At 39.4% G+C, this 18,702-nt stretch overlaps 2 protein-coding genes across 3 annotated transcripts; one reads left to right on the forward strand and one right to left on the reverse strand.

Annotated features, from left to right (window-relative positions):
* Positions 1 to 4: 4 nt before the first annotated feature.
* On the forward strand, positions 5 to 7,350 carry TRMT13 (tRNA methyltransferase 13 homolog). 2 transcript variants are annotated; one of them, XM_069862206.1, is made up of 11 exons: positions 5 to 213; positions 404 to 450; positions 1,252 to 1,318; positions 2,167 to 2,229; positions 2,360 to 2,429; positions 3,074 to 3,180; positions 4,177 to 4,344; positions 4,649 to 4,721; positions 5,396 to 5,470; positions 6,378 to 6,786; positions 7,100 to 7,350. In XM_069862206.1, exons 1-11 carry the CDS (start codon positions 10 to 12, stop codon positions 7,293 to 7,295), a joined length of 1,479 nt encoding a protein of 492 aa, XP_069718307.1. In that variant the 5' UTR covers positions 5 to 9; the 3' UTR covers positions 7,296 to 7,350. The 2 variants fall into 2 exon arrangements, with proteins under 2 accessions (XP_069718307.1, XP_069718308.1); XM_069862207.1 differs by having other exon boundaries at positions 4,291 to 4,344.
* Positions 6,879 to 17,961, reverse strand: LRRC39 (leucine rich repeat containing 39). Its single transcript, XM_069862220.1, has 9 exons — positions 17,388 to 17,961; positions 16,134 to 16,334; positions 15,131 to 15,236; positions 13,901 to 14,057; positions 13,339 to 13,475; positions 10,325 to 10,470; positions 9,784 to 9,936; positions 8,602 to 8,741; positions 6,879 to 7,607 (listed from the first exon to the last, which is right to left on the reverse strand). Exons 2-9 carry the CDS (start codon positions 16,256 to 16,258, stop codon positions 7,552 to 7,554), a joined length of 1,020 nt encoding a protein of 339 aa, XP_069718321.1. The 5' UTR covers positions 16,259 to 16,334; positions 17,388 to 17,961; the 3' UTR covers positions 6,879 to 7,551.
* Between the last annotated feature and the right edge of the window lie 741 nt (positions 17,962 to 18,702).

Here is an 18,702-nt window from a genome sequence, read left to right on the forward strand (position 1 = left end):
GGCCTGAGCATGGCGGCTGCCGGGGTGGACATGGCGGCTGCCGCGGGGGCCGCCGGGACGGGGATGGCGGCGGCGGCGGCAGAGAGGCAGGGGCCGTGTGGTGCCTGCCCGGCCCCGGGGCGCTGCGCCTACTTCGTGGAGAGGAAGAAGCGGTTCTGCAAGATGATCCCGGCCGCCGGGAAGCGCTTCTGCGGGGAGCACGGGCGGCAGGAGGTAGCGGGCCGGGGCCGGGGCAGCCGCGGGGCCTCGCGAGTTTCGGGTCGGTGCTGAGTCCCGGTGTCTCGGTCCCGGGTTACCCCCCGCCTCAGAGCAGGGGTCTGTGAGACCGGGGGCTCCCGCTGCGGCTCTTCTAAAGCGGGGGCGCGTGAGGAAGGCGCGTCTGAAACTCTTCTTTTATTGGTAGGAAGAAAATGACAGAAAAAGAATTCCGTGTCCTCTTGATCCAAAACAGTGAGTTGAAAACGGTGATTTGTAAATAGTGGGATGGAACGTCAACTGCAGTGTGTTAAAAACAAGATGAACGACTAAGATAACGACCTTTATCTTGTTGTCACCCAGAGTCATAGAATACTACAACAGTTTGGGTTGGAAGGGACCTTAAAGATCATCCAGTTCCAACCCCTCTGCCATGGGCAGGGACACCTCCCACAGCTCAGGCTGCCCAAGGCCCATCCAGCCTGGCCTTGAACCCCTCCAGGGCTGGGGCAGCCACAGCTTCTCTGGGCAACCTGGGCCAGGGCCTCACCGCCCTCATGGGGAAGAAATTCCTCCTTAGGTTTAGTCTAGATCTGCCCTCCAGTTTATACCCATTGCCCCTCGTCCTATCACTACAAGCCTTTGTGAACAGTCCCTCCCCAGCTTTCTTGTGGCCCCTTTCAGGTACTGGAAGGTTGCTACTTGAAAGTCGTTAAGGTTGACTCCACACCTTATGTATATGGCCACACCTTAACTTCTCTGGGTAGGATTGATCTCATCCCTCCTGGATATACAATGAGGTTTCCACTTCGTGGAAAAATATGAATATGAAAACACTTCTGTGTATATAAAGTTCTCTGAAATCACTGTTGGGCAGAAGCACTCTGAGGACAAATCCAGGGTCTTCTCCACCACTGTATGAAGTGTATCTGCCTTAATAGTTAAAATTAATATTAAGTGTAAGTTTCTTTGTTTCAAAGTGCATGGAAATGCTTTTTCTGTTCTTTGTCAGAGTTCCTATGCTGTTCCTCATCCCTCTTTCCGTTTGGATTTCAGCACTGTATATGAAGACCAACTGCAAAAACATTTAAAAAAATGTAATTCGAGAGAGAAGCCAAAACCAGTGAGTACAGTGTAAATGCAGCACAATTGCTTCTGGGAGTTCAGACCCTGAACATTACAGCTTGTAAGAGAATTCATTGTGCTGGCAGCTGTGACTGGAGGGCAGCAGTCAGCAAGTGCTACAGCAAGGACCACATGGAAGCTGAATAAGTACTTGCTGAAATGGAATTCACATTCCAGTCTCCTTCTCCACATTCCAGTCTCCTCCTCTGTCCCCTCTCTCTGCAGTTCAGTACAACTTTTCTGTTATCAGTAACATATTAAAACGCAGAATTCATTTTTCTCAAAAATGATCTCTAAGAACTGGCTTTCGCTATGCCATTCTCTTCAGAGGCTAGCTTGAGAGATGGTCCTTGGGAAGCAAAACGAGCAGGGAGGCTCTAGGTGTTTTCCTGCTGCTGGAATCCTGCTGCCCTTGCCAACTGCCTGTTTCAGTCAAGCTGGCCTAACAGGTGCAGCCAGTACTGAGGGAAAGAATATGATATATGTCTCAGCAGCTGTTGGTTTCTTTATTGCCTGCCATTCTGCCTTATCAGTGCTGCACCTTTAGTATTACCTGGGGAACCTTAAATTGGTCTCTGGAGTCAGTCTAGTAAGCATTGACAGCTCAGCTCTTGGGAACGCATTGTCTTGTCAAAATGCATCAGAATGATCATTTCTGCTGGAGATTTGGGATCAGACTATAGGAAAAATAGTTGGAACCTTTCCCTTTCCGGTGGATTCCTATTGCTGTGTACCTTATGATAAAAAAAAAAAAACAAACCAAAAAAAAACCCCAAACCTGAAGAATTTAGCCTTTTCTTTCTGGTAATTAATAAAATCAGATTTCTTTTCTTTTGATTTTTAAAGGTCTACTTTGTTCAAGATATTAATGCAGGTTTAAAAGATGTAACAGAACTACCAGAAAAACAAGTGAGTACATTTATTTGCTCTAAAGCTCAGTCCTTACATAACACTGCAATTTATCGTATGACTAAGGAACTAGCAAAAATAAAGAAAGTACTTACCAGGCATTCTTTTTTTTTTTCTTTTTCTTAAAAAGGTACCTATCTCTTCTCTATCCAAAGAAGAGTTGCAGAACTTGATAATTAAGTTGAAAAAAGCAAGTAATGGTGAGCTTACTTAATACTGAAAATAAGATCATAGAATAGTTTGGGTTGGAAGGGACCTTAAAGATCATCCAGTTCCAACCCTTCTGCCATGGGCAGGGGCACCTCCCACAGCCCAGGCTTCCCAAGGCCCATCCAACGTGGCCTGGAACACCTCCAGGGATGGGGCAGCCACAGCTTCCCTGGGCAGCCTGGGCCAGTGCCTCACCACTCTCATGGGGAAGAAATTCCTCCTTATGTCTAGTCTAAGATGGTTTGAATTGAATCAGTTTTAACTATTTCATTCTTATTTTTGTTGTTACATATCTGTGAAAATGTGAGATATTTGGCCCTAAACACACCTAATGTAATTATGAAGTTGCAGGCAATCCTCCCATAGCTAAACTTTACTCAGAAGAATAAACTAGATTGAGAGAATGATAAAACATTGATGTTTTGTTCATATAGCTAATTCCCTTCATTTGCGTTGTTTGTTTCCCACTCAAGTACCACTACAGATGTTATAAACATGATAGATTTATGCTCCCAACAGAGTACTTTATTAGTGCTAAAAGTTAAGCTCGTCTGAATATTGTAATGTGTGTTACAAAACCAGAAGCTCTTGGAAACTGGAAACCTATACCTAAAGGTTTTGTGTTTGCACGCAGGCCTGGAACTTCGCCTTAAAGAACAAATACTGTCCCATCAGGCTTTAGAAGAAGCCTTAAGTGACCCAAAGAATGGACAATCCGCTTTCAAACACTTGAAGCAACAGGTATGGTCACTGCTTTACTAATAGCAATAGACTCTTTTAAACATGAGGATTTCTGTCGCTGTAAATTTAAGCAACTGAGTGCATAATTCTAGTCACTTCATGTAGAGGAAATCTGATATGCTTTATAAGTGTGGTCTTCAAATAATAGCTTATATATAACCTTTGAATGGCTGCTTTGTTAGTGTTAGTAACAAAATTTTATTAGAATACTGAAATAAACTAAAAACTGTGTGGTGTTCTTCTGAATTTTCATTTGTACTTATTTTATATTAACTCATAACAAATCTGAGCTACAAAAGGTAAGATGTTGTATTTGTTTAGAAGTAAAAGTAATTTTTTACGTCTTCTGTAAGAGCTGATCCTAAATTTTCTGGCTGTGTAACAGCTGTATACAAAGAATTGGAGACCCTGAGCTTACCTTCTGCCTTTTTAATGTATACCAAACAGCAGAAATTTTAAGGGAGATGGATTGCGTACTGTAGCAAAATAGAAAGCATGAGGAAGAAAAATTTTGAAGTGAGAAATGTCTGTTTGCTGTATGTAGGTCCTGTGCTCTACTTTCCATCCTCCGTATTACAAAACACGTAGCTGCAGCAGAGAGGGCACAGATTCTTCATAGAAAATCCAGCACAGTACCCACACTTTGGATCGCTACTTTGACAATCAGTAGAGTATTGTAACATGTAGCTGATCCCAAAAATCCATTCCAAAAACTTCTTGGGGGAAGTTCTGTGAGCAGTGGAGGAAGGGCAGGGTGATAGGAACGGTTGGACTCGATGATCCGGTGGGTCTCTTCCAACCTGGTTAGTCTATGATTCTATGAGTCTATGCTGACTAGCCAGAATTTATAATCCCTTTCCTCTGTACACACAAGGTCTTTTCCCTAATCGCTCACGGAAGGGAAGACTTGAAAAAGTCTGTATTTTTTCTGTCAGGCATTATATGACATAGTGTACATATTTGCTTGGTTCATAAATAATTTTATGATGTTCATAGGCTTCTATTTTAGGTAACATGGAAAAATTACATTTACTTGGCCCAGGAAGATGTTTTGTTGAGTTTGGAGCTGGGCGAGGAAAGCTGTCTCATTGGGTTGATGTTGCCTTACAGAATGTTGAAAACGTTCAGTTTTTGCTTGTGGAAAGGGCAACTACAAGATTCAAGGTAAGAAAGGATATTGTCATGTTAGCAGGGTATCATTTTTAAACTGTTGTCATTGAAGCTGTTACTATTTGCTTTTTATTTTCAAAAGTAACATAAAACCTTTAAATGTAAAAAGTTTTGGAAGTGCGATTGCCTATGTTCCATGCTTTGCAGATAGCAAATTTATTAAAAAAAAGTCCTGGTGTATAATGTTGGAAACATACAGATGTTGACTTGACATGAAAAAAATCTGCCATTTATACCTGGGGCAAAATTATAATCATTATGGCCAGCCCTACTTTATAATCTTGTTCTGTTTACACAGGTGGATGGAAAACATAAAAGGAGAGATTCTGTGTTTGAAAGGCTTCATGTGGATATTCAACATTTATGTTTAGGTAAGTTCCTTCTTGGCTTGCATAACTCTGAAATAGAGGCTTAGTTTCAGATTTTGAATACTGGAGTTCAAGTCAGCTTGTATGCAGCATGCTTTAAATGCACTGGGTTTTGAAGATTATTCTCAGTGGTTGCTTAGACACATTAATGCATGCGTGCACATACATTTAAACATACACACATATACATTAAATGGAGAGATACAATTTTCTGCTTTTCATACAGTTACAGGACATCCTTATAGGTGAGAAGTACCAAAACAAAAACATTTTGAAGGTTTTTTTTTAGAACTTGCAGGATTAAACACCTTTGCACTGTTTGGTTTAGGTGTGCAGAATGAATCCAGTCATGCATATAGTTGATTGCTACACATATCAATACTAGAGAACTTGTGGGAACGCTCGTCATCAGGAGGTTTGTTCATGTCACATTTCAGAGGCAGTGTAGAAAGGCTGAAATGGTTGAATATGCTTCTCAGCCAAAGCATCCAATTATCTTCATTTATTTTAGAAAAAAACCCTTTCTTATATCTGTATTTTCAGTAGCGGTCGACACTTAGTTCTTTAAGTGTGCTGAAATGATATTATCCAGGAACAATGTCACCTTAACTATAATAATAGAGGTTCTGGGGTTGTGAATTGCATGCATGTTTATTTTCTTTCTTTTCTCCCTTCAGAGAAGGTACCTGTTTTGGAGAAGAAAAAACTACCAGTGGTAGGAATTGGCAAGCATTTGTGTGGTGCTGCAACAGGTATGAATTTTGTAGGTGTTAACTGCAGAAAGTTAGGATGCTAAATCTTAATAATCTGAAAGGGACTGGTCTTGCAAACTGACCTTTTGAGCTTTTCTTGTCATCTATACCTTTGTTGGTGAAAGTAGCAATTATATTCTAAATATCTATGGACTTCAGTGGAATAGCAAATGGATAATAGATGCAAGGCTAATCTAGAGAGAAGTACAACTTTTCTTGGTTTGTTTGTTTTTTTTATAGAACAGAACAATGAACTGTGTAGCAGCATGGGTCATGTATTTATAAACTGTGGAAAGACTGAGTTTGTTTGGGTTTTTTTAACATCATCACCTCTACTCTTTAGAAAGAAAATATTTCCTTTCTAAATCTGCATTGGCTGTCTGAATATGTATCCCAAGCAAACAAAGGGGAAGAATGTCCTGGTAATTTTAAACTAATACACTTTTTGTAATATGTCCAAGTGAAGAAAGGTATCTCAAATATGACACCTATATAGGCACTGTTACACAGATGACAGTTAAACATTTAAGAAGTACATGTACACATTAAATAGATTGTGTCCTAGATAGAACTTTTAGAGCAAATACTTGCATGTTTTACAGGGAGGAGATCCTCCTACAATATGCCAGTTTGTTAACCAAAGTATCTCAAATTCGTTTGTGTAGAATATTCTAGAGGATAAGCCCTTGGTATCTCCAGAGATCTCAAAATGTTCATTTAAGCCTTTCATGTTTTAAAAGTATATCTGTAATTTTTAGTTATTGTCACAAACTAAGCCAAAAAGCAATTTTGATGTATACTTTTGTTGTTCTTCATGGGAAGTACAGTCCCAGCCATGACACAGCCTATTTAAATAATGGCTTGGCGTTCATTGCTGTTTTGAGGAGGTACATCTATGTTTTCCCAGATCTTGCTTTGAGATGCTTGGTTGAAAGCTACACGGCTTGCAGTGGTGGAGAAAATGAAGAGCCTGCACCCAAACGCTCTAGGACTGATCAGACAGAGATGGCTTCTAACAACTCTGCTGAAAGCAATGAAGACGACTGTAAGCGTGTAGCTGGAATTGTTATTGCCCTGTGTTGCCATCACAAGTGTGACTGGACACATTATGTAGGCAGAGAGTTCTTTAAATCAGTAGGACTTGGACCAGTAGAATTTCATTATTTTCAGAGAATGAGTAGCTGGGCCACTTGCGGCATGCGAGAAACCACAACCAAATCCTCTACAAATGAAGAAAGTGAAGATCAAACTAACGAGGCAGAAGAACACGAGCAAACATTGAGCAAGACAGAGAATGGTTCTGATACTTTACAAGGGTATGTGATTTTTGATTCTAGCAACTGGACTCCTGCAGAAAAGATTATGTGTAGTGGAATATGAAATTGGTTTGAGTCTTCAAAATGACCCATTTTACAGAAACATTTTAATTACTACATTTATAGCAGTAATTTACTTTAGAAATACAACTTTTGTGGACATATTTTTAAAAATATTTGAACAGTCATGCTGGTCTGAATTGAAATGAACTCACAATGACTTCAATAGTTTTTCTAAGCTCAACTACTAATGTCAATTAACAAAACCATTCTTCTGACACATTCATTCTTTTCCTCCTTTGTGTGAAACTAGGATATTTACTGTTGAAGAAAGAAAGGAGATAGGCTGCCTTTGTAAACGGTTGATCGATCATGGGAGGCTTGAATATTTACAACATCGAGGATACCAGGCTGCACTACAGTACTATACAGAATCTGCTGTGTCCTTGGAGAATGTCCTGTTGACAGCTGTCCCAAGTCCATCTTTGATACCAGAGCCAACTACGTGACAGGAATTGATAGGGAAAAAAAACAACTATAAATTTCCAGGATTTTTTTAAAAAGCTAGTTCATTGCTTGTAAAAAAATGTTGTAGCCTTTCCTGTAGCCAGGAAAAGGTCTTATTTCCCAGTTTCACTGGGAACTGAATATGGAAACCAGTTTTTATTAGTGGATAAATAAATTCCTAAGAATACTTGAAACCTGTTGTATGTTGTTTTGTTAGAAGTATACTTGTTATTTTCTTCCATTCACAGTTAACATTCTTTATTCATTAGCATTTACGGCAGGAGAAGGAGCAGAGGTACAACTTTCCAGATTTCCTGAAAGACAGTGGGTTGAAATAAGAGAAATTAACATACTTTATGTTCACTTTGACATTCAGGATAGCTTTGTATTTCCTCTTAAATTATTTTAAATAGACTTAGGTACTTTCATCAGCCCGTGCTGATGGGGAATCTGTTAAGGAAGAAAACTGATTTGTAAACTGTCATCTTGATAAATTTTTGCTGCCTTGATTCATGAAATATTGATGGAAAAAAAGCTGGCTTAGCATTCTAAATCAAGAACATTTCATTCATTCATTTTGCAAGCCTTCATGTTCTATAGAATGAAGACCAGAGAGAACACTTCATATCTGCAATGAGTGAAGTTCTCTCTGCAAATAGCAGCTGCCACCGGCACATCTGTTCAAAAGTGCTTATTTTGGTCGCTCACTGGAACCTTTAAGCTCTTACTTCTGAGACTACTGACAGCAGATACAAATGGGATGAAACTGTGGGAGTGTTTTGTTTCAGTGACTGCATTTTCTGTCTGGGAAAGCAAGTCGTGAGAAACATTTTTATCAGGTGTTGATACTTCATTGCTAAAAAACGTACATTGGGAACACAGGGATCTCTCCATTCATCCTCCTATAGCAGTCTCTCGGCAGCATCGAAAAAGAGAGAACGTAGAGCTTCATGAGACAAACAGTGCTGGAAGACTCACGCTATTGAAATTCTGATTAAACTGCAAATACAAGGGTCAGTCATCAACTTCCAGTTACCCAGGCTGAAGGTAACTTGGGAACATTTATTCCACTGTTCCATGGTTCCAGTATGTTCCTATTAGAATATATGCTGTGCATATGAAAATATACTGTGCCACCTCCTGATTTTCCCTTAGTTAAAATCTTCACAGATTTTCTGAAAACCTCAATCATTTATTAAGAGGATTATTCATTTAACTTTTATACATATCCTGGCTTTCTTTTACCCAGTTCATCCTTCCCTTTCTCACTTTATTCCAGAAGGATTAGAATTAATAAAAAAGCCACACCTGTTTTCTTGAGTGACTCCTGGATATACACGTGCATGAATTCAATGCCAAACATTTCCTGTTGTTCCTCCTCTTCTGTATTCTCACATGGAGGGAGCGTTACCTCTAACTCCAGTGGGTTGTCTCTGAAGTTGACAAATCTGACAATTCACCAGAAAAGGTTACTCTTGCAATAGGTTTTGTCCAGAGAGAACTGAAATAAGATTCCTCAAACACTATTTTAAGCAAAGCAAGTCTTGTCTTATCCTAAACCCACCACTGTACTAGTAGTATTAAGTAAAATAAGATAAGATGATGCCACCTAATATCAGTAGCTGATTGTGGTGGGAGAAAACATTGCAGTACTTGTCATTTTGTCTTCAGTTTTTTACCTCATTGTAGGCCTTACTGAGCTCCCACAGATGAATGGATGAGAAGAAAAATGCAAATACCTGCATCCCCCCAACTTGGTGAGGCAACAGCCAGCCCTGCCCCCCTGACCTTTGCTTGCATGTATTTGTTTAAAGAGTTGCTGCTTCTTCCAAAACACCTGAAAACAGGAAATGTCCTACTGGGTTCAATGTGATTTATTTACACTAGCATTCTTTCTATAAATGGCCAGCATCTGGTAATTTGAATGAAAAAGCAAACAGGAAAGCTTCTGTTACAGTATACAAAATAATATATTCAATTCTACCAATTAAAAATTTACATTCATTCTCTTCTGTTTTTCAAGTCGAGAAGAGTTTCATCCACATCTTTACACATAATCCATTTTCTTGAATTCTGAAAGCTTGACTTTTCAGTGCAAAAGTTCTGCGTTTTGTCATTTTTATTTTTGTCAATATTTTTTCCTCCTGGTTCTTGGCTTTAGAGAGTGATATAAAAGGCCAATTAGAAGTGGGCATTTAGACCTTTCAGAAATGAGAATATGTATTACAGTCTCCTTTTACATTTGGGACTGTCACTGCTGTAGTTTGCTTCTTTAAGTGAGTTGTGACACAAAGCTTTCTGGACCAGACCTTCAACTGATGTGAATCTGTGTAATTCATGCTTACTTATAGGGCATTGTGTCCACCTGTACAACTGTGGATTTGCCTTTTCTTTCCCACTTCCTTAGCATCACTCTGATATACAATTCAAGGAAGGCTTTAAAACTTGTTTTCTAGTATTTTTATTGATATTTCAGTTGCTTTTTCTTACCTCAGATTTGTCATGTCCTTCATACAAGCTGGAATATCCCTAAGTTTGTTGTTGCTAAGAACAAGAGTACTAAGATTTTTCATATTACAAATGGTTTCTGGCAAAGAATTTATCTCATTCCTTTGTAGCCATAAAGTGTGGAGATTTTCCATTCTGTAAAATACGCATATGTGCAATCAATCAATATTTAGAAAATTAATCTTGTCAATTATTAATGTAAAGTAATTGATTCAGTTTTACAGCCAAGGACTTGTATAAAGAATGAAACAGTTCTCAAAGAAAACCCCATATTCAAGATAATCACCTAACCTCCAGTGAAAAATATCATTGGAAAGAAACATTTAACTTGCTTGTTGATACTGAATTTATTGTTTATTGAAAGGATTATTCCAGCTTATCCAAAATATCACATTAAGGCTGGTAAGTCTTAAGATTGCAGTGAGGTTAACATTAAAGTAAGGGGTTTTTAAGTAGGACTTAATAATTAGAATTCCTATGTAATGGTATTAAGCCAAAGATGTGAGCTTTAAATTTTATTTACCTGTCAATTGCATCAGGAAGCTCCTGGAGTTTATTTCCCCCCATATCTAACCATTCCAGATTTGGCATGTTGAGAAGAGCTGAAGGGATGGTAGTAAACTGATTCATGCACAAATCTATGTGTGAAAGCTTCTTTAAATCACTGAGCTGCAAAGAAAGGGAAATGTAATGCAAGTTTGTACAGCTGTTCCATTACACCAGTGCTGTAATAACATTGATTGAAAGAAAGAAACAATTTAAAAACATTACAAGACATTTGAGTTAGGAAAGGCAGAGTGGTTTCTGAGTGACATTAGCTGTTTTACCTAACAATTACGGTTCTTACCTAAAAGGCAGGTAGGTTTTAAACTGATTTGGCAGAACACTTTATCACCCACCAGGCCCGAAGAGCCCTACCTGCTGAGAAGCTGAATGCCATGTCTACATGCAGATACACCAAAAGCCATGAGAAGAAAAGGGATTTTAACTATACCACTGTCCTTAGTATTTCATACCAGTGGTGTTTCTCCATGCCATGTGCCATTTTTCATTAGTCAAATCTTTCTGGTTTTATGGATCAAAATGCATGGAGTGTGTTATAGAGTGAAACTAGATGCTTCCCATGTTGTGACATTTACTACTATGGCAAGACATTCTAAAACTTAAACATAGAATCATTCAGTATTGCAACATCTTTTGTGAATCATGCCCTCAGGTGCTTTTACAATGTCCAAGTGATGGAAAGATGTTTTATTGCAAATCTGGTCCCGCTCTAGTGTATATAACACCACTTAGTCTGAACAGGGCAGAACTATGTATTTGATATGAGCTGTTAATTTAAAAGCTAGCACTCTGCTTTACGCCATGTAACCTGTATCCGCAAACGTTTTGTAAATTTTGGATTCTGATTAATAGTTTCATTTAAAGAGTTGTTGGTAGGTATTACTTGCTGTACTCACTCGATTTTGCAAGGCACTGACTGCTGTCAACTATTGCCACTACTATTTTTTAAAAAAATAAAACAAGTAAATACAGTTACATACTTGTAATCTCTAAGGGACTAATCTTAGAGATGCAGGTCTCTTTCACATTTAGGTCAGTCCAAATTAAATCTCAGTAGTATGTGAGCAGTTGTTTTTATTCTCTCTTAATTGCTTTCAACATTTCAGAACAACACGCGTCCAACTCTTTATGCATAGGCAGTTGTATAAACTGCACAAACCCTCTTCATAACTAGCAGCTCCAGTAAAGATGCTTACAGCTGTGTCCTGGCACATGGTTTCAAATTGTATTCTCAACCACAAAAAGAATCATGGAATCATAGAATAACCAGGTTGGAAGAGACCCACCGGATCATAGAGTCCAACCATTCCTATCAAACACTAAACCATGCCCCTTAGCACCTCGTCCACCCGTGCCTTAAACACCTCCAGGGAAGGTGAATCAACCACCTCCCTGGGCAGCCTGTTCCAGTGCCCAATGACCCTTTCTGTGAAAAATTTTTTCCTAATGTCCAGCCTAAATCTCCCCTGGCGGAGCTTGAGGCCATTCCCTCTTGTCCTGTCCCCCGTCACTTGGGAGAAGAGGCCAGCACCCTCCTCTCTACAACCTCCTTTCAGGTAGTTGTAGAGAGCAATGAGGTCTCCCCTCAGCCTCCTCTTCTCCAGGCTAAACACCCCCAGCTCTCTCAGCCTTTCCTCATAAGGCCTGTTCTCCAGCCCCTTCACCAGCTTTGTTGCTCTTCTCTGGACTCGCTCCAGAGCCTCAACATCCTTCTTGTGGTGAGGGGCCCAGAACTGAACACAGGATTCAAGGAGCGGTCCCACCAGGGCCAAGTACAGAGGGAGGATAACCTCCCTGGACCTGCTGGTCACGCCGTTTCTGATACAAGCCAAGATGCCATTGGCCTTCTTGGCCACCTGGGCACACTGCTGGCTCATATTCAGTCGGCTGTCAACCAACACACCCAGGTCCCTCTCCTCCAGGCAGCTTTCTAGACAGATTTCTCCTAGTCTGTAGCACTGCTCAGGGTTGTTGTGCCCCAAGTGCAGGACCCGGCCTTTGGCCTTGTTAAACCTCATGCCATTGGACACTGCCCAGCGGTCCAGCCTGTTCAGATCCCTTTGCAGAGCCTCCCTACCCTCCAGCAGATCAACACTTCCACCCAGCTTAGTGTCATCTGCAAACTTGCTAAGGCTGCACTCAATGCCTTCATCCAGGCCATCGATAAAGACATTGAACAGGGCTGGACCCAGCACTGAGCCCTGGGGAACCCCACTTGTCACTGGCCTCCAGCTGGATTGCACACCACTTCCCACCACTCTCTGGGCCCGGCCAGCCAACCAGTTTTCCACCCAGGAGAGGGTGCACCTGTCCAGGCCAGAGGCTGACATGCTGACATGCGAAGCAGAATGCTGTGAGAAACTGTGTCAAAGGCTTTACTGAAGTCCAGGAAGACACATCCACAGCCTTTCCCTCATCCAGCAGCGGAGTCACTTTGTCATAGAAGGCGATCAGGTTAGTTTGGCAAGACCTGCCTTTTATGAACCCATGTTGACTGGGCCTGATCACCTGGTTCTCTTGCATGTGCTTCACGATAGCACTCAAGATCACCTATTCCATGACTTTCCCTGGCACTGAGGTCACACTGACAGGCCTGTAGTTTCCTGTAGAAACTTCTCTGTGCAAAGGCATCAGATCATCAGTGGGGTAAATGAGTGAAGACCTTCAGCCTAAACAAGAGAATATCAAGTATATCACTGTCCTATCTGAACCACAAGTCATGTATCTGGACAAAATAAAGATGGGCTCCTTCAACTACTCGGCTATAAGCACGCCCTTCTCATGTGGCTTCAGTTTGGTTAGTCACGTAAATACTGTTCACATAAGTTTTTCTAACTTTTTCTGTGGAGTTGTTGTGAAATCAGAATATCAAAGGAAATCTGAAAACATGGAGTGTAATGTTTAATAATAATTGGCTTTGAATAAATTCAAAATATGTGTTAAACAAGACTAAACAAAACAGTCTGTCAAAACCTGAGGAGGAAGATCACAGATACTCCTATTGACAGCCAGTTCCAGTCTCTCCAGACTCGCACAGTTACTTATTTCCTTAGGAACAGACTTTATTCTGTTGTAGCTAAGAAGTAGCTCTTGGAGGCTTGTCAGCTGGCCTGCAGACAGGACAAATGAGAAAAGATACATGTTCATTCTATCTGAAGTACAATAGTACTTGTTTTGTGTTTTCTTTATACTGTTATACAAGCACTCTGTGTTCTCATCAGAAAAAAATTCACTGAAATTCACACAGTAGGACACTTCTCTAGTTAAATTCTGATGTCTAGTATCTGCTGTGCTTACAAGCTTTTTTCTCATGGGGGGCTTCCATAAAGGTCTGTCTCCTCCATCTGGCCATTTTTTTTTTATCATTTATAGGGAATCCATGGTTTACAGGTCTCTCCCACTGTCAGATTTAAATCATCTGTTTTCCAGCTACCCAATATGATTGTTACTCATGCAAAGTGCACACAAATGGCACATTTGTGCAAGATTAATTTTCTTAGAAAAGCAGGTTGAAATAAAAGAAGGCACAGCTCACCGATTTCTTTAGGTATACTTTCAATTGAGTTCCGGGATAGATCCAGAACAACAAGGTTGTGAAATCTTCCAATGAACTGAGGAATTTTCTGCAAACTAGTTCTATGAAGCTGCCATTCCTGGAGATAGACCAGTTTCAATAAGCATGAAGGTAGCGTCTAAGACAAGAAGAAGAAATTCAATTTAGTAACAGCCTGGTGATTAAAAAAGAAATAAAAAAAAAAAGAGAAATTTTTCCTCCTTCTTAAGCTAAGCTGTAGCATCCCAAAACGAACACCATCAATGCAGGTCATTCTGACCACAGATTTAATCTGCTCAATTTTTGCTCCCAGGACTTAGAAAACTGCAGCACTGTCACAGCTTGAAAAGCCTCAGGCTTGCTTTTTGGTTTGTTTGTTCGTTTCTTTTTCTTTAAAAAAAACAAACCAAAGCCAGTAAAACTGAAGATGAAACAGCTCTAAATAACATTTTGCATTTAAATATTGATCTAAGTTGTATTTCCTACTCTGTTAACAAAACAAGCGAGCAGCTGAAAGCAGAAGAGCTGAGGGATAGAAAAACCACAACGTCTGTATTCTACGAGTTCTGAACAAGAAACATTAGCCTATGGATGACCAGAGCACTGCTGGGTGTGGCTGCCTCTCTTGCACTGGCCTCAACTTGCTCTAATTTTCATCACTTTATCAGAACTGGCATTTGCGCTTCTGAGTGCCTCAGAACAGATTGTCATCTGCCGCTCTGTTGTTGATTCTACAGTTGGCCCCCCATGCATTAGAAACTCCCCCCCATGCATTAGAAACAAGAATGATGGTACTCTGGAAACTTACTGGCTCATTTTCACTCTTAGAAAAATAAAGTAAACAACAATAAGAAATATTCCCATGCACATAAGCATAGAGGGTTTCACCATGATACATTTCAGTTGTTCTGGTGTGTAAATGTTAAATGGGGATTTAGATAATAAAACTCACAATCTGCAGTGCGAATAATTTCTAATGCAGAAAGCCTTTGGGGCTATATTTTTGCAGAGTAAAGCTTAATACTCAGGACTGAAAAAAATCAGCTTACTTCTACACTTTCACAATACTGTGTCTCATTTCCTTGTAAGCAAAGCACACAGTGAGCAATTCGTAAGTAAAAATAGTACAACTGTGAGTATAAAGTTGTAAATAGCAGTTTCCTAATGTGCCAGTCATTCAACTCAAGCAACATCCATTCCTGTCAACACTACCTTCCATTCTTCTTCCTCTATCCTTAAAATTGCTCTTCCATCTTCATGAATAACTTTTTCTTTGAGCTTTGCTAAAGCAGCTCTCTCCTCCCAGACAAGTAGCAGCCTACAAGGGAAAGAAGATCCTTCAGTGCTGTAACAATGAGTAAAGGCAATAATTACTACCCATTCTATTTTCTGGAACAGAAACAGGAGCCTTCTTGGATATCAAACATACTATCAACTTGAGGGAAGACAAGAACATAAAGTAATGTTTGGCTGAGGTAAATTATAGAAATTCTGTTTTACAGTTCTTCGAATTTACAGTCAGGAGGAAGACATAACTTCATTCACTTTCATTGCATTGCAGCAAGGCAACAAAATATAAAGTCTCGTGGAATTAAGTTCCAAAGCTGTTAATTTTGAAGCACTCTCCTAAAAATAAAAAAAAATCCTTCAGTTCCACCAAATGTAAATGCAATCAAACAAGGTCAGTTGGCTAAGGATTGTTTTATAGCTTGGTTTCCAGATCAAGGGGACTTAAACAAGAATTATGAAGATTAGGCTAAGTCTCTTTCTGTTTGAATTTTCCACTAGTAACTTCAGAATTTGTTATTCCATTTCAAACATGTCTGACAAATTCGGAAGCGCTCCAGAAATAGAATGCTAAATTTCTTCACATTTAATGAAATTTCTGGCCAGACGGAAGACCAAGCAACCCTGTTAATGCCTCTGTTGAGAAGAAAGCTTAACAAACTTGATCTCCAGTGGTTAGCATATCCACACAGGGGAGGATTTTAACGTCTGACTTTAGAGAATTCAGTATATGTCCTAAAATTTTTATCACAGAACACAATTCTTGGTTTGACTTGACCATATTGCTAGATTTTAACTGGTGGGAATTCTGCTAGAGTAACAACTAAAGAATTGGCTCTGGACAAGTTTGAAAAGACAGGTTATAGTTTTCTGAAAAGTAACATCCAGTCTAGTTTTTCACATACTTAAAGTTCTACACTTTACCTACCTCCCTGCAGACCTCTGTCTGAATTCCTTTTCTTTCTGCAATTCTTCATTTATCTTGTGTATTCTCACTTCCCAAAGTGCCTTCACAGCAGTGAATGTTCCAACGCAAATTGCAGTTTCAGTCATGATCCTTACATATTCAGATTCAGTCACAGGAATCTGACTGCGAATTTCAGGCTTAATACATCAGCGCATCTATCAGCTACCAGATGGGGACAAGGACATGAAAACTAAAACATGCAATTCCCACTTGATTATATTATTAGATTTAATTAATGTATAGAACTAACAGAATTTTACCAACCACTTTCTCTTTATAAAGACAATTAATTACACCTAGTTAAATTTTCTTACAGTCAGAAATGGTATTTTTGCAATCACTCTGCATTCTTAGTCAGTGAAAAAATGCTTCCAATGGTAGCCTGAGTACTGACCGTAATTATTAAATGCCGATATGTTCATTCATTCCCTTCTCTATTTGTTAGGGAAAAATGGCAGGATTTGACATGTGACACAAATAGCAACCAGTGTGGCACAATACAGTTTGGCATCTGGGTTCCTGAACAGAGATTGAATGTTTTCCTGGAAAGAAACGATTATATCTTCTTCCCCTCCCCACATAAATGTGATCCCATTTATTAGTGTGAAGGATTAACTTCTCTTTCAGTGGTCCTCCTAGTAATTACCTTTCCCATTCCTCATCCCAATATGCAACAGTAATGACTAAGACACTGTATGAACAATGCTTCTTGTTGTTTAGAGACTTTTTTTTACCTATAAGCCTTTTTAGTTAGAAAACCAGAAATCCTGTTATATAAAGTCGGCAGAAGAGACACTGTGATACAAATCTCTAATGAGATATTTAATACTTGTACTACTAAAGACAGCATCAAGCTATACAGTAGAAACAACATTTATTTTAGTAAAGCTTACACTGGGCAACTCTCTTTGCTGTGGAAAGCATATTTGCCAATAAACATTGCTTTAGAATCATGAAATAGGAAAGAGGGCCTAAGTATATGACTTTGTTTTCAAGGAGATTTAATTATACAACAACAGAACTACAATCAAGAGCTTTTTGTTCCTAGTTCTTATTATTTGTCAGGAAAATAAAAAACATAATAATCATGCCATCACAGGCAACGACTCAGAAGTGAATTCCTAAGTGTGGCTATAAAACAAGTGCAAATTTACTCCCAAGCAATCAGATCTCCTGACAACTCCAAGCACCTGAAAGAGTTTAACAGCAACTTACCTCAATTATTTGGCATTTTCAAGGATTTTCTGTGACTCATTGCTTTCTGGGCAAGAGCAGAGATAAGTTATGAATCTTGCCTGTACTACCAAAACCATTTAGAACTCTCACTCAGACTTCAATGCAACGTCAGTCTAGTTCTAATTTTAACCTATGCTGAGAATAGAAGGTATCACATGAGGCACTTCTGCAAAAGCCCCAGGCATTTAAGTCTTCCCAGTTTGCTGAACATGACAAGGAGTCCCATAAACTCCTGGACTCCCAGGAACAAAAGTTACAAATTGTGAACAAAACAAACAAAGGAGCACTTGCTATGCTCCACAATGAACAATAAACTAGTTCTGAATTCAAAATGACAACTACTTGTTTTAATCTAGTAATGTTTCTCTGCAAGATAACTGAGCTTCAAAGCTCTATTAAACAGTAACATTGGCTAGTTAGATTAGGAAAAACATTAAATCACCAAGTATTTTACTCATTACTCTTGCCCATGCTGAAGAACTCCGTGGAAAAATTTTAGTGCAAATTACTGAAATCCAGACAGAAAAGTAATCTTTACCAGGATGGGTAGAGGGGTTCTCACTCACCCCTTTTCATGCTTCCAATCATGTAACATTTTTAACATTCTACTTCTTCAAAGAGCCCTTGGAGAAGATAGAAGGAGAACAACTTTGTCAGAATCTTTTTCTTCAACCAAACAGGAGAGTGACAGCAATAATCACAGGGCACTATTTGAGGCAGAAGACATAAAACCGGGTAATTCTAAGCAATTCTTGCACCGGGGTATAAAATATGAGAATGAAATTGTAACAATACCATTCATCTGGTTATAACCTTCTTCCAGTAGCAATATTTTTTCTTTGTTATCAGCCTTAGATTCTACCACCACCACACAGAACTTTGTAACTAAAACCACTCTCTCCAGTCCATGACCAAGGAAATACCTGACCGCCAATACCCTATTTAAAAGGACACTGCTTTAGCTTTCAATCTAAGAAAGAGAAGTTTGAGTCAACTGTACAGTATTGCCTGCATAAAATTCACAAATAAAAACAATATTACTACAATTCTTTGTGGCTTTAATTTTATTAGGAATAAATAAATCTGATAAAAATGAAATAGGTGTTAGGCATGATATATTACCCAAACTTTGCAAGAAATTACCTATATATAAAAGATCCTTATACCACAATAGTAATATAAATAGCACCTTACATGTATGCTCCCACGCTCCCTCCGCTACATGACCAGATTTCCTCTTGCTCAGTCTCAGCATCAAGGATAGCAGAGATTCTGCTTCTGGTAGCTCGTCTTG

This window comes from Phaenicophaeus curvirostris, chromosome 8 (genome assembly GCF_032191515.1).
Source record: "Phaenicophaeus curvirostris isolate KB17595 chromosome 8, BPBGC_Pcur_1.0, whole genome shotgun sequence".
Lineage (NCBI taxonomy): Eukaryota > Metazoa > Chordata > Aves > Cuculiformes > Cuculidae > Phaenicophaeus > Phaenicophaeus curvirostris.

Coding starts and splice junctions, on each gene's coding strand:
- TRMT13 (XM_069862206.1), top strand. CDS start 10: ATGGCGGCTGCCGGGGTGGACATGGCGGCTGCCGCGGGGGCCGCCGGG. Junction 1,319..2,166: donor CGAGAGAGAAGCCAAAACCA/GTGAGTACAGTG, acceptor TGATTTTTAAAG/GTCTACTTTGTTCAAGATAT. Junction 6,787..7,099: donor GGTTCTGATACTTTACAAGG/GTATGTGATTTT, acceptor GTGTGAAACTAG/GATATTTACTGTTGAAGAAA.
- LRRC39 (XM_069862220.1), bottom strand. CDS start 16,258: ATGACTGAAACTGCAATTTGCGTTGGAACATTCACTGCTGTGAAGGCA. Junction 15,237..16,133: donor AGACAGAGGTCTGCAGGGAG/GTAGGTAAAGTG, acceptor TTTCCCTTGTAG/GCTGCTACTTGTCTGGGAGG. Junction 13,476..13,900: donor AAGTATACCTAAAGAAATCG/GTGAGCTGTGCC, acceptor TCCTGTCTGCAG/GCCAGCTGACAAGCCTCCAA.